This window comes from Salvelinus alpinus, chromosome 2 (genome assembly GCF_045679555.1).
Source record: "Salvelinus alpinus chromosome 2, SLU_Salpinus.1, whole genome shotgun sequence".
In the NCBI taxonomy this organism is placed as follows: domain Eukaryota; kingdom Metazoa; phylum Chordata; class Actinopteri; order Salmoniformes; family Salmonidae; genus Salvelinus; species Salvelinus alpinus.
The window spans coordinates 33,790,158-33,805,880 of record NC_092087.1 but is presented as its reverse complement, the minus strand read 5'-3'; the positions used below and the strand labels follow the sequence as shown (position 1 = coordinate 33,805,880).

General features: G+C 43.9%; 1 protein-coding gene across 2 annotated transcripts in view; it reads left to right on the top strand.

Moving 5' to 3' along the window:
* Positions 1-1,603: 1,603 nt before the first annotated feature.
* Positions 1,604-15,723, top strand: part of LOC139559209 (nuclear ubiquitous casein and cyclin-dependent kinase substrate 1-like) — a 29,080-nt gene continuing 14,960 nt past the window's right edge. The window contains exons 1-5 of one of the 2 annotated variants that reach the window (XM_071375003.1): positions 1,604-1,908; positions 9,117-9,166; positions 9,262-9,358; positions 9,551-9,597; positions 15,549-15,698. In XM_071375003.1, coding sequence (XP_071231104.1) covers positions 1,892-1,908; positions 9,117-9,166; positions 9,262-9,358; positions 9,551-9,597; positions 15,549-15,698 — 361 coding nt within the window. In that variant the 5' untranslated portion in view covers positions 1,604-1,891. The remainder of the gene's footprint in view (positions 1,909-9,116; positions 9,167-9,261; positions 9,359-9,550; positions 9,598-15,548; positions 15,699-15,723) is intronic. The other variant, XM_071375011.1, reaches the window with a different exon arrangement.

Below are 15,723 nucleotides of genomic sequence, written 5' to 3'. Positions count from 1 at the left end.
GTAATTAGTAACTTCACCATGCTTAAAGGGATATTCAATGTCTGCATTTTTTTTTTTTTACCCATCTACAACTAGGTGCCCAATGCAAGGCATTGGAAAACCTCCCCTGTCTTTGTGGTTGAATCTGTGTTTGAAATTCACTGCACGACTGAGGGACCTTACAGATAATTGTATGTGTGGGGTACAGAGATGATGTAGTCATTCAAAAATCATGTTAAACACTATTATTGCACACAGAGTGTCCATTCAATGTATTATGTGACTTTTTAAGCACATTTTTACTCCTGAACTTATTTAGGCTTGCCATAACAAAGGGGTTGAATACTTATTGACTCAAGACATTTCAGCTTTTCATTTTTTATTAATTTGTAAATATTTCTAAAAACATAATTCCACTTTGACATTATTGGGTATTGTGTGTAGGCCAGTGACACAAAATGTCAATTTAATGAATTTCAAATTTACACTGTAACACAACAAAATTTAGAAAAAGTCAAGGGGTGTGAATACATTCTGAAGGCACTGTAGCTAATTAAATCAGATGGTCGCATTCGTCTTCCGTACACAAACCTTTATTTATTTATTTATTTTATTTCCCCTTTATTTAACCAGGTAGGCCAGTTGAGAACAAGTTCTCATTTACAACTGCGACCTGGCCGAGATAAAGCAAAACAGTGCGACAAAAACAACAACAGAGAATTACACATAAACAAACGTACAGTCAATAACACAAAAGAAAAGAAACATAGAAAAATCTAGGTACAGTACATGGCCTTGTGGGAACCCTAGCCCTTTAACGATGTGTAGTAGTTCAACATTATTTTGTATTATTATTTCTCGTCGATATGAAAGTTAAGTTGCAAATGTTTCCAAAACTATTCTGCCTAAATGTATTTATGTTTAGACGGGGCTTGTTGGCAGCATCTATGCATTTGCAGTATATGGTAGATGCTTAGCATTACCGTCTATGAAAGGGCTAATCAGTATATTGACAGGGAGAAACTATAATGTAAAACCTGACACATTTTTCTGTTTAAATATTCTTTGAATTTCACATTAGATTGTTGTATGGACATTATGATATTGGTGGAGGTTATGAATGTTCACTTTTTCAGACTGTAGAACAACCTTTATACCTGACTCTGTCTTCTGTGCAATTCAGGTTGCAACTTAGATCTATCTACCAGATAGGCCTATTCTGGTGCCTGGGAATGGCTGCATGGTGGTGCCTGAGGATACATACAGTGTCAGGACAACAAGCCTCCTTCAGTGGAAAATATATTACAAATGAATATGCATTGCCTACTACAGCCATTCATGTAACTACTATGCTGGCCGGCCGCGCATCTTTCCCAATAAAAAAAGTTACATTGCGGTCATTTCGGACACAAACTCCGGCAACTTAACATCCACACTGAGGGCCTCTTTTTGTTTTCTTAGTAGTGCTGTCTCAACCTATCGTTGAAAGGGGGGAGGGTAAATTGGTTGAACAACTGAGTTTGATGAGCAACTAGAAGATCCAACCAAAAAGGAAATCATCATTCAAACTACCCAATAGAAGCTTTGGAGTGATGATGCTCTCCTTTCAGCGGCAACGATGGGCGGTCCTCTGTGCCAAGAGCCCGCCTTAGGGCCAATCAGTTAGGTTGCGCACATGCTGCAGTTTCAGTTTGTTTTATTCACCATTTTGAGAAGCTCAAGGTACAATTTAAACTAAAATCGCGTTTGGAAAAGAAATTCGTTCCCGTATATTTCGTTTTACGCAGTAGCTCGGGCGTTGGAACGTTTCGTTGCGCCCATTGGAGTTGCAGAGCGGGACGATTTCATTTTTATTTTCCTGGATTTATTTTCCCCTTTCTTACATTCTTAACCTCTACAGTATTTCTGCAAAATGTCAAGACCAGTGAGGTACGTTTTTCTAATATGTCCTTCGCGGAGGCAGTGTGGCGTGCACGCTGCCTTTACAGGAGACACGTACGTCTCTACCATGTTGTGTTTTTGGCCACAGTTCCGTTTATTTGATGAAACATTTATGTAAATGTATTTTTTTTCTACTTGTACACGCACTTACTAGCATGAATCCTTGCAATGTGGACTGTTCGTTCGCCATGGCGGGGTGAAAATGCCTATATTGCGCGCGCCTTGGCGAGAGTGCGTGCATCTGGTGTGAATTATGTCTACAAAAACCGATCCTACTCGAATATCATTTGGTGCGATACCCTTATGTTTCAGTTATATTTACCTTGGTTTTATGTGTTCCTGGAATGTGGTATGTCATGGTATTTTGTGTGAGAGGGGAGGTAGACCAGACTGGGGAATATGGCTACCCATTCATCCACGGGAGCCTCTGAAACGTTAATAAAAAAACAGGACAGGAGGTGGACATCGCCTCATGGGATGTGATCTTATTAACACGCAGCCTAGCGACGTCTACACTAGTTCCAAGTAGGCTATCCACCATTGAAACGCAATTGTTTTATTCTATGGTCTTATTAGGGAACAATGAAATGTGAAAGGGGCGACGGCAGCCTGTTGGTTTTGAGTGAAAACGCGGTACGAGAAGGGAGAGCTGAGGAGCTACATTTTCACTGATAGCAGGGGGCGGAGTGGCTTTAGAAGTCACCCCCCCCCACGCCTAGTTTTTCGCTGCCTGAAAAGACCGAGAGGGTCGCATTTGAGCGAAGAAAATAACCTATTTCGCAAGATAAACACACATGGACGTTGCTTGTTAATGAAATGTAGCGGAAGTTATCAAGCAACTGTTGCAACAATGTAACCGATATTGCACACGAATATGCAACAAAGTAGCAATGTAGCCTCGGTGGTTGCCCCTCCCCTTGTTCGCGTTTTTTTCCCAGGTAATGCGTGGGTCCTTCTTTTTTAAATGTCGTTCCCCCCCGTTTGAGCTCATGGCGATTGCTTTTCTAGTGGTGGTCAGGGCTTTGTCTTTCGGGCCTGTATGTCTGAGGTCTTCACGGTGGCGACAGGGCCTGCGCTTGTAAAAGCGTTCATTGCCCTGACCTCCCTTGCTCCCGCTAGCACATTTAACCATATGAGGTACCCTGGTAACCTATAATTACTATTACAGACAATGTTTCCAATCACTTTGGTGTGTGTTAGGTCAGGGGGATGGGAAAATAGAAGGGTGTGTGTGTATTCGAGATCAAGACCACTGTATGTAGGTTATGCACGCCTCATGCCTGTGTGTGTATATTATGGCACAGCTCTGAAGGTGTGTATTACATTGAGCACCTGCCTGTGGTCAGCTGTGTCACCTACAGCACTGGTCTTCTGTAGTGCGTGTTAACCCATTCCACTCATCCACTTTCCCAAATGAGCCCTTGAAACTGGAGAAGTGAGACACAAGCGTCCAGTTTCCTAGAGAAACTATCGTCATCTGTGTGAGGGAACTTTTCAACATCAAAACGCATACGGCTGATGCATGATTGATGGCTGAGTGTATTTGGGGGTGTGGGGGAACTGAGGTGGATGAAATCCTGTTGCGCCTTGATTTGGAATAATTGGAAATACATTGTGCTGGCTGCATTTTGATGCATATGTTTTCTACTTACTGGAGATGAGAAGAACCATACTGAGTTGTGCATCTTATATGAACCAGGTGTGGTTCCTAGAGTTATGTTTGTCTAATCTGCATCCATCTTTGCCCTTCTGACTCTACATTACATTGAAGTCATTGAATCTTCCTTTTGATTCCCTGAGAGGAATTTATCAGTGTGAAATAAACGATCTAAAGATCTCTATTTGTGATAAATTGTGCTCAGTATCCAAAAACGTATAATCTAAAAACAACTTTACTAATATAAAAGTTACAAATCAAATTGTATTTGTCACATGCGCTGACTACAACAGGTGTATCGGTACTGAGTTAATATGCAGGGGTACTGGTTAGTTGAGGTAATTTGTACATGTAGGTAGGGTTAGAGTGACTATGCATAGATAGTAAACAGTGAGTAGCAGCAGTGTCAAAACAAAGGTTGGGGGGGGTCAATGTAAATAGTCCGGGTGGCCATTTGATTAATTGTTCAGCAGTCTTATGGCTTGGGGGTAGAATCTGTTTAGGAGCCTTTTTGACCGAGACTTGGCGCTCAGGTACCGCTTGCTGTGCGATAGCAGGGAGAACAGTATGACTTGGGTGACTGGAGACGGTGACAGTTTTTTGAGGTTTCCTCTGACACCGCCTGGTATAGAGGTCCTGGGTGGGAGGTAGCTTGGACCCAATGAGGTATTGGACCGTACGCACTAACCTCTGTTGGCGCCTTATGGTCTGATGCCGAGCAGTTGCTATACCAGGCGGTGACGCAACCGGTCAGGATGCTGTCGATGGTGCAGCTGTAGAACTTGTTGAGAAACTGGGGACCTGTGACACATCTTTTCAGTCTCCTGAGAGGGAATAGGCGTTGTCGTGCCCTCTTCACGACTGTCTTGGAGTGTTTGGACTATGATAGTTTGTTGGTGATGTGGACACCAAGGAACTTGAAGAGTTCGACCCGCTCCACTACAGCCCTGTTGATGTGAATGGGGGTGTGTTCGGCCCTCCTTTTCCTGTAGTATACGATCAGCTCCCTTATCTTGCTCGCGTTGAGGGAGAGGTTGTTGTCCTGGTACCACACTGCCAGGTCTCAGACCTCCTGATAGGCTATCTCGTCGGTGATCAGGCCTACCACTATTGTGTCGTCAGCAAACTTAATGATGGTGTTTGAGTCGTGCTTGGCCACAGTCGTGGGTGAACAGGGAGTACAGGAGGGGACTAAGCACACACCCCTGAAGGGCCCCCATGTTGAGGATCAGCATAGCAGATGTTTTGTTGCTTACCCTTACCACCTGGGGGTGGCCCGTCAGGAACTTTAGGATCCAGTTGCAGAGGGAGGTGTTTTGTCCCAGGGTCCTTAGCTTAGTGATGAGCTTTGTGGGCACTATGGTGATGAATGCTGTGCTGTAGTCAATGAAAAGCATTCTCACATATGTGTTCCTTTTGTTCAGGTGGGAAAGGGGAGTGTGGGGTGCAATTGAGATTGCGTCATCTGTGGATCTTTTGGGGCAGTATGCGAATTGGAGTGGGTCTAGGGTTTCTGGGATAATGTGAACCACGACCATCCGTTTTAAAGTACTTAAAAATAAATAAATATTTGGACGAGCAATGTCAGAGCGGCATAGACTAAGATACAGTAGAATAGAATACAGTATATACATATGAGATGAGTAATGCAATATATGTAAACATTATTAAAGTGGCCTGTGGTTTCAAGTCTATGGACAGTTGTGGCCAAATGTTTTGGGAATACACAAATATTAATTTTCACTAAGTCTTTTACCTCAGTTTGTATGATGGCAATTTGCATATACTCCAGAATGTTATGAAGAGTGATCAGATGAATTGCAATTTATTGCAAAGTCCCTCTTTGCCATGCAAATGAACTGAATCCCCCAAAAACATTTCCACTGCATTTCAACCCTGCCACAAAAGGACCAGCTGACATGTCAGTGATTCTCTCGTTAACACAGGTGTGGGTGTTGACGAGGACAAGGCTGGAGATCACTCTGTCATGCTGATTGAGTTCGAATAACAGACTGGAAGCGTCAAAAGGAGGGTGGTGCTTGGAATCATTGTTCTTCCTCTGTCAACCATGGTTACCTGCAAGGAAACACGTGCCGTCATCATTGCTTTGCACAAAAAGGGCTTCACAGGCAAGGATATTTCTGCCAGTAAGATTGCACCTAAATCAACCATTTATCGGATCATCAAGAACTTCAAGGAGAGCGGTTCAATTGTTGTGAAGAAGGCTTCAGGGCGCCCAAGAAAGTCCAGCAAGCGTCAGGACCATCTCCTAAAGTTGATTCAGCTGCGGGATCGGGGCACCACCAGGACAGAGCTTGCTCAGGAATGGCAGCAGGCAGGTGTGAGTGCATCTGCACGCACAGTGAGGCAAAGACTTTTGGAGGATGGCCTGGTGTCAAGAAGGGCAGCAAAGAAGCCACTTCTCTCCAGGAAAAACATCAGGGACAGACTGATATTCTGCAAAAGGTACAGGGATTGGACTGCTGAGGACTGGGGTAAAGTAATTTTCTCTGAATTCCCTTTCCGATTGTTTGGGTCTTCTCCAGACAAGCTTTTTTTGGGGTGCCAAGGTGAGCTCTACCATCAGTCCTGTGTCATGCCAACAGTAAAGCATCCTGAGACCATTCATGTGTGGGGTTGCTTCTCAGCCAAGGGAGTGGGCTCACTCACAATTTTGCCTAAGAACACAGCCATGAATAAAGAATGGTACCAACAGCAACTTCTCCCAACCATCCAGTTTGGTGATGAACAATGCCTTTTCCAGCATGATGGAGCACCTTGCCATAAGGCAAAAGTGATAACTAAGTGGCTCGGGGAACAAAACATCGATATTTTGGGTTCATGGCCAGGAAACTCCCCAGACCTTAATCCCATTGAGAACTTGTGGTCAATCCTCAAGAGGCGGGTGGACAAACAAAAACCCACAAACTCCAAGCATTGATTATGCAAGAATTGTCTGCCATCAGTCAGGATGTGGCCCAGAAGTTAATTGACAGCATGCCAGGGCAGATTGCAGAGTTCTTGAAAAAGAAGGGTCAACACTGCAAATATTGACTCTTTGCGACAACTTCATGTAATTGTCAATAAAAGCCCTTGACACTTATGAAATGCTTGTAATTATACTTCAGTATTCCATAGTAACATCTGACAAAAATATCTAAAGACACTGAAGCAGTAAACTTTGTGGAAATTAATATTTGTGTCATTCTCAAAACGTTTGGCCACTACTGTATGTAGGGCAACAGCCTTTGTGCTAGTGATGGCTATTTGATATTCTGATGGCCTTGAGATAGAAGCTGTTTTTCAGTCTCACGGTCCCAGCTTGATGCACCTGTACTGACCTTGCCTTCTGGATGATAGCGGGGTGAACAGGCAATGGCTCGGGTGGTTGTTCTTTGTGGGCACTGCAAATAACTTTTTTTGGTCTTCCTGTGACATTGGGTGCTGTAGGTGTCCCATATTGCAGGTAGTCTGTCTCCGGTTTGCGTTGGGCAGACCACAACTACCTCTGGAGAGCCCTGTGTTTGTGGGCAGTGCAGTTGCCATACCAGGTGGTGATGCAGCCTGACAGGATGCTCTCAATTGTGCCTATAAATGTTTGAGGGTTTTAGGTGCCAAGCCAAATGTCTTCAGCCACCTGAGGTTGAGGCGCTGAGTGTTACGGGGCGGTAGTCATTTAGGCAGGTTACCCTTTCTCGTTCTTGGGCACAGGCACTATGGTGGTCTGCTTGAAACGTAGGTGTTACAGACTCGGTCAGGGAGAGGTTTAAAATGACGTTGAAGACACTTGCCAGTTGGTCCACGCAGGCTCTGAGTAAATGTCCTGGTAATCCGTCTGGCCCCGTGTCCTTGTGAATGTTGACCGGTTTAAAGGTCTTGCTCACATCAGCTATGGAGAGTGTGATCACAGTCGTCTGGAACAGCTGGTGCTCTCATGCATGCATCGGTGTTGCTTTCCTCGACTCGAGCATTAAAGGCATTTAGCCCATCTGGTAGACTCGGGTCACTGGGCAGCACGAGGCTGGGTTTCCCTTTGTAGTCCGTAATAGTTTGCAAGCCCTGCCACATTCATTGAGCGCCAGAGCCGGTGTAATCATGGCTTATGGTTAGGATATGTACGTGCGGTCACTGTTGGGATGACATCGTCGATGCACTCATTGATGAAGCCGGTGACTGAGGTGGTATACTCCTTAATGCCATTGAATCAATTTACATCAGCCGATGTCTCAAAGTGCTGTACAGAAACCCAGCCTAAAACCCCAAACAGCAAGCAATGCAGATGTAGAAGCACGGTGACTAGGTAAAATCCCTGAGCATATTCCAGTCTGTGCTAGATAAACAGTCCTGTAGTGTAGCATTCACATCATCTGACCACTTTTGTATTGAGCGAGTCACTGGTACTACCTGCTTTGGTTTTTGCTTGTAAGCGGAAATCAGGAGGATAGGAAACGGTGCATAATTCTATCGAAATGCATTGAAAATTGTACACTCTCTTTAAGAATGGCACGTTTGTGTTATAACATGACAATCATTCATTCTATGCTATGATCATTGATCTCCTGAAGTAGCTGTCCTTTTAACATTCTTTGTGTGCCCCCAAATGTTTGGATATACTGGTGAAGTTACCAGGTTGTTAACTAACTAATGAGGTAATGTCATGACTGAACAAGGTGTTCACGGCCCGCTACATGGTTACCTGGGTGGCAGGTAGCCTTGCGATTAAGAGGGTTGGCCAAGTAACCGAAAGGTCGCTGGTTCGAATCCCCGAGACGACTAGGTGAAGAAAAAGTCTGTGCCCTTGAGCAAGGCACTTAACCGTAATTGGTCTTATAAGTCTCTCTGGATAAGAGCGTCTGGTAAATGACAAAAGTAAGAAAAATGGTTTCTGCGTGTAAAATGCAGCCCCCAGCGGCGATGCATCCAGCAAAATGTAGCGCCGATAATATGGTCACAACTTTTGAATGGTTTAGGCTAGAGAACAGCAGTTTTCTCTGTAGTCATTTTTCATGATTAGGAAAAGCGGTACAGCGACGCCTAATCATTACAACAATTATAATCTGGCTGAGAACTGGTGCCTCCAACTTAAAATGACAGTTTGCACAGCAAAACATTTAGGAGCATATGTGACCAAAATGGCTGCACTTAGAGCCCTGTCCTCCAAATAGCTTTCATCCACCCTGTGTGTGTTGAAATCGGTGCAGATGAAGGAGAAGAAGCCACATTAGACTTTTGACTTGTACCTGGGAGGAGCAACTCCAGTCCTCGAGGGCCTGATTGTTGTCACACTTTTGCCCCAGCTAACACAACTGCCTCCAATGACCAACTAATCATGAACTTCAGTTTAAAATGCAATTAGTTTAATCAGCAATGTTTGCTAGGGATGGGGTGTAAAGTGTTAACTGGGTCCCCCTGACAGCATGTAACTGCTAGTGAAGGCTGTCATGATGATTATTTCTGCATGTTTTGTCTTACGACAACAGTCCTCATCCTATATGACTAGAAACAGGATAGGAAATCTCTGTTTGTGTTTACTTCACAGGAACAAGAAGGTGGTGAATTACTCACAATTCCAGGAATCTGATGACGCAGGTGAGAGAGCAAGAGTTTGTGTACGTGTGTGCAACTGCAACCCCTTTCCCCTGTAGATAAGCTGTGTGTGTAACCCCTTTTTAATTCCCTTGTAGATGAGGAGTATGGGAAGAACTCAGACAAGCCTAAGAAGCCTCGTGCGGCTCCTCGCGAGGTGAAGCGCAAGCGGTCAAAGAACTCGCAGGAGGACAGGTGAGCCCAGAGAACCGCAACAAACGGCTGAGTCCTGACTCAAACTTCAGTGAACATCTTCCATAGGCATCATGCATGATTTAGAAATATGAGTTGAGGGCGTTCAACTCAAGATTTGGTGGTTCTATAAAAAACAGACTTGGTGTGTAGAGAGGCGGTGTCTTGTTGCTCAATTGTTGTTTTTTGTTTCAGCGAGGATTCTGATGAAAAACTCTCCAAATCCAAAAATGATTCAGCAGGTAAGCCATTCTGACATTTTCCATTCATCAACTGGTTGATTGACAATATTATGTTTGTCTTAATTTGTGATGAATTATGATAAATCTATGATCCCTTTCAGTAGTGGAGATGTTGTTCAAGCTTGACGTTAGGGAAAATGTCCTGAAGAGGAGGCTATGGTTCAAGTTTGGGGTTAGGATTCAACTAGTGATATGGGGGGGAGAGAAATCGATAGTTAAATATACTGCTCAAAAAAATAAAGGGAACACTTAAACAACACAATGTCAATCACACTTCTGTGAAATCAAACTGTCCACTTAGGAAGCAACACTGATTGACAATACATTTCACATGCTGTTGTGCAAATGGAATAGACAACAGGTGGAAATTATAGGCAATTAGCAAGACACCCCCAATAGAGGAGTGGTTCTGCAGGTGGTGACCACAGACCACTTCTCAGTTCCTATGCTTCCTGGATGATGTTTTGGTCACTTTTGAATGCTGGCGGTGCTTTCACTCTAGTGGTAGCATGAGACGGAGTCTACAACCCACGCAAGTGGCTCAGGTAGTGCAGCTCATCCAGGATGGCACATCAATGCGAGCTGTGGCAAGAAGGTTTGCTGTGTCTGTAGTGTCCAGAGCATGGAGGCGCTACCAGGAGACAGGCCAGTACATCAGGAGACGTGGAGGAGGCCGTAGGAGAGCAACAACCCAGCAGCAGGACCGCTACCTCCGCCTTTGTGCAAGGAGGAGCACTGCCAGAGCCCTGCAAAATGACCTCCAGCAGGCCACAAATGTGCACGTGTCTGCTCAAACGGTCAGAAACAGACTCCATGAGGGTGGTATGAGGGCCCGACGTCCACAGGTGGGGGTTGTGCTTACAGCCCAACACCGTGCAGGACGTTTGGCATTTGCCAGAGAACACCAAGATTGGCAAATTCGCCACTGGCGCCCTGTGCTCTTCACAGATGAAAGCAGGTTCACACTGAGCACATGTGACAGACGTGACAGAGTCTGGAGACGCCGTGGAGAACATTCTGCTGCCTGCAACATCCTCCAGCATGACCGGTTTGGCGGTGGGTCAGTCATGGTGTGGGGTGCATTTCTTTGGGGGGCCACACAGCCCTCCATGTGCTCGCCAGAGGTAGCCTGACTGCCATTAGGTACCGAGATGAGATCCTCAGACCCCCTGTGAGACCATATGCTGGTGCGGTTGGCCCTGGGTTCCTCCTAATGCAAGACAATGCTAGACCTCATGTGGCTGGAGTGTGTCAGCAGTTCCTGCAAGAGGAAGGCATTGATGCTATGGACTGGCCCGCCCGTTCCCCAGACCTGAATCCAATTGAGCACATCTGGGACATCATGTCTCGCTCCATCCACCAACGCCACGTTGCACCACAGACTGTACAGGAGTTGGCGGATGCTTTAGTCCAGGTCTGGGAGGAGATCCCTCAGGAGACCATCCGCCACCTCATCAGGAGCATGCCCAGGCGTTGTAGGGAGGTCATACAGGCACGTGGAGGCCACACACACTACTGAGCCTCATTTTGACTTGTTTTAAGGACATTACATCAAAGTTGGATCAGCCTGTAGTGTGGTTTTCCACTTTAATTTTGAGTGTGACTCCAAATCCAGACCATGGGTTGAAAAATTTGATTTCCATTGATCATTTTTGTGTGATTTTGTTGTCAGCACATTCAACTATGTAAAGAAAAAACTATTTAATAAGAATATTTCATTCATTCAGATCTAGGATGTGTTATTTTAGTGTTCCCTTTATTTCTTTGAGCAGTGTATATTATTTTTGACTATCGTTTTGACAATATCGCAAAATACATTTTGTGCTAGTTTCTTAACCTTTATTTAAACAGGTAGTCACATTGAGATACAACTATTTACAAGCCCTGTATACATTTACAAATGAAGCCCAATACATTTAAAAAAACAAATCATGCTGAAAAAATATAAACGCAACATGTGAAGTGTTGGTCCATTGTTTCATGAGCTGAAATACTTATTTCTCTCATATTTTGCACAAATTTGTTTACATCCCTTTTAGTGAGCATTTCTCCATTGCCAAAATAGTCCATCCACCTGACAAGTGTGGCATGTCAAGACGCTGATTAAACAGCATGATCGTTACACAGGTTCACCTTGTGCTGGGGACAATAAAAAGCCACTCTAAAATGTGCAGTTTTGTCGCAGAACACGATCTCACAGAGGTTGAGGGAGCATGCAATTGGCATGCTGACTGCAGGAATATCCACACCAGCCCAGGACCTCAACATCTGGCTTCTTCACCTGCGGGATCATCTAACACCAGCCACCCAGACAGCTGATGAAACTGGGTTTCCGCAACCAAATAATTTCTGCACAAACTGTCAGAAACCATCCCAGAGAAGCTCATCTGCGTGCTCGTCGTCCTCACTAGGGTCTTAACCTGATTGCAGAGAGGCACCATAACCGGCTTCAGTAGACAAATGCTCACTTTTGATGGCCACTGGCTCGCTGGATAAGTGTCCTATTCAGGGATGTCACTTTTTCAACTGTACCGGGCAGGTGGCAGACAGCGTGTATGGCGTTGTGTGGCCTAGCGGTTTGCTGATGTCAACGTTGGGGAACAGACTACCCCATGGTGGCGGTGTGGTTATGGTATGGGCAGGCATACGCTATGGACAACAAACATAATTGCATTTTATTGGTGGCAATTTGAATGCACGGAGATACTATGACAAAATCCTGAGACCCGTTGTGGTGCAATTCATTCGCCACCATCACCTAATGTTTCGGCGTGATAATGCACGACCCCATGTCCGAAGGATCTGTCCACAATTCCTGGAAGCTGAAAATGGCCTAGTTCTTCCATGGCCTGCATACTCACTAGACATGTCACCCATTGGGTATGTTTGGGAAGCTCTGGATCGACGTGTACGACAGCGTGTTCGAGTACCCCCCAATATCTTGCAACTTCGCACAGCCATTGAAGAGGAGAGGGACAACATTCCACAATCAACAGCCTGATCAACTGTATGCGAAGGAGATGTGTTATGTATGCTGCATGAGGCAAATGGTGGTCACACCAGATACTGACTGGTTTTCTGATCCACACCCATACCGTTTAAAGGTTATCTGTGACAAACCGATGCATCACTGTATTCTCAGTCATGTGAAATCCATAGATTAGTGCATAATGAATTCATTTCAATTGACTGATTTCCTTATGAACTGCATATCTTTGAAATTGTTGTTTTTATAGTATTTTAAATGTATATAAATTAAAACACATTATATAAAATACAACAGCTCTACAAAGACATTACAAATAAAATACACATTAAACATATTTAAGAAAAGCAATCACATTCTGTAACATAAGTCTCCAATCAATCATTTTAAATGCCTGAAAGGCACCAGAATATCTAACTGCAAGGATTTCTGCATATTGTTCCACACATCAGGGGCCAAAAAATTTAAATCCTGTGGAGACAAAAGGAGTTATTGATCCCTGAGAACGGGTTTGGTAATTTGTACGTCTGAATTTAATCAATGAAGTTATGTACAGAGGAAGTTTCCGCACGACTGCTTTGTGAATAAATAATGCACCTCTCTTCTTACAGAGGTCCATCCCACATTTTTGTACAGAACACAATAGGTCCTATAACTGTCCCCAGTGGTAAAACGTATTGGTGAATGGAATACTGAGTCCAATGGTTTAAAAGCAGAGGCTGCTGCATGCATGTAAATGTCACCATAGTCTATTACAGGGAGAAGTGTTGTTTGAACAATCTTCCTTCTGTTTTCAGAACTGAGGCAGGATTTATTTATATATATATCATAGATCTCAGCTTTGTCACATTTTCAATGTGTGTTTCCAAAGGCAACTTGTTACCAATCCAGACACCCAAGTTCTCATAGTGAGAAACATGCTCCATTTGGAGTGCACCTACGCAGGTTCCCAGTCAACGTTATGGGACCTAGAGAACAGCATAAAGTTGATTTTATTAGCATTTAACACCAAGTTAAGATCCGTAAGTTATTTGAGTTAATCATGCTGAAGGTCACGAATGTCCTGAAGAGGCACAGGAATAAATAAATAACTTATCTACGTAGAGATGAATTAATTTTTTTAATTTGCTTTTTATTTAACTAGGCAAGTCAGTTAAGAACAAATTCTTATTTTCAATGACGGCCTAGGAACAGTGGGTTAACTGCCTTGTTCAGGGGCAGAATGGCAGATTTGTACCTTGTCAGCTCGGGGATTTGATCTTGCAACCTAGTCCAACACTCTAACCACTAGGCTACCTGCTGCCCCTATGAATGTTACAGGTGTTAACAGTATTTACAATATCATTTATATACAACGTGAACAACAATGGCCCCAAAATTGAACCCTGGGGTACACCATTAAGCACTTCAAGCAATGTGGATTTAACCCCGTCTATCATAATAGCCTGGGTTCTGTCACTAAGAAAATTCTGAAACCACAAACAGGCGTCAGTGCTAAGGCCTAACAGACAACTTACTCCGTAAGATGGAATGATCAACTGTATCAAAAACCTTTGACAAATCTATAAATAGGGCAGCACAATTCATCTTAGCATCCAAAGAATTGACAATATAATTTACAACAGATGTGGTTACAGCAATAGTACTGTGCCCTGGTCTAAACCCTGATTTAATGTACATTCAAAATACAGTTCACAGATATAAAAATATCTATTTTTTTTAAGAACGAAGTTTCACATTCACCAAGGATTCAATAATCTTAGCTAGACAAGGAATGTTGTTAACATACATCTTGAATAACGTTCCAACCGGAGAATTAGATTGACTTCAGTTGAGCGATGGAACGGAGCTGCCTATCACGTGAACGCGCGTGGTCAAAGCATGGTCAGCTCGTGGCAGTGGTGACTAATTCCTGTCTCCTTCGGCCCCCCTTCACATTAGTCATCAGACAAAGTTCTATTGACTGTTGACATCTAGTGGAAGCCTTGGGAAGTGAAAACTCATCAATATCTCGCTGTAATTTCAATGAGAGCTTGGTTGAAAATCTAGCACCCTCAGAAGAAATCCAAACAGGAAGTGGAACTTCTCAGGTTTTTTCCTTCCATATGAGTTCTGTTATACTCACAGACATAATTCAAACAGTTTTAGAAACTTCCGAGTGTTTTCTATCCAATACTAATAATAATATGAAAATATTAGCAACTATGACTGAGGAGCAGGCCGTTTCCTCTGGGCACCTTTCATCCAAGCTACTCAATACTGCCCCTGCAGCAATAAGAAGTTAAGAGACACAGGAAGGTGACTTTTTGTATAGATGGCAACACCATCACCGTTGCCCGTTCTATCAGCACGAGTACTCTAAGACCATCAATAGTAACCTCAGAATCCACTTTTTTTTTCAGTTAACCATGTTTCTGATAAAATACAAATATATGGGTCTGCCTGGGAATCCCAGATCTTGATGTAGTCCATTTTAGGCAAAATGCTGCAAATATTTGATTAATAATTGGGCTAAGTAAGCTGACTCATCATTACCACTTACATTACATAGGATGTGCAAATTTACAAGCATCATGCTCTCCCTCCTTGTAAAGGCATTTGACTGCATCCAACCACAGCGCACTCAAATTGTACCGAGGCGGGACAGACGGCAGACTGAGTTTCCCTCATATCGCTCGCTTTGTGACTGACAGGCGCCTAATGAATAGATCACTAGAAGATGCATATCGTTCATTCTAGCGGGAGAGTGCTCGACAGACTAGTGACTTGAAACTTTTAAAATGGAAAGTAGCCTAATTAATATGAAGTCAAAGTAGAAATTTGTCTGTGACTGGCGGATTTAGCCGGCGCTAATGGAAAACACTATCAAGGACGGAAGGGGACTAGGGCTATGGGAAGGGGCCCAGGCTAGTGGCCAGGAGTTGTGTGACCGGGCTACTGGTAATGTTTTTCTGTTTGGTTGCAGATGACTTTGGCAGTGATGAAGACAATGACTTTGGAGAGGAAGATGACGAGGATGGAGGGAGCGACTACGAAGCTAAACAAGGCAAAAAGGGAAAGACAGCCAAGGTGGCAAAGCCCACTAAGAGGACACCCAAGAGAAAACGACCCGCAGGTAAGACTCATACACTGAGGTGTCT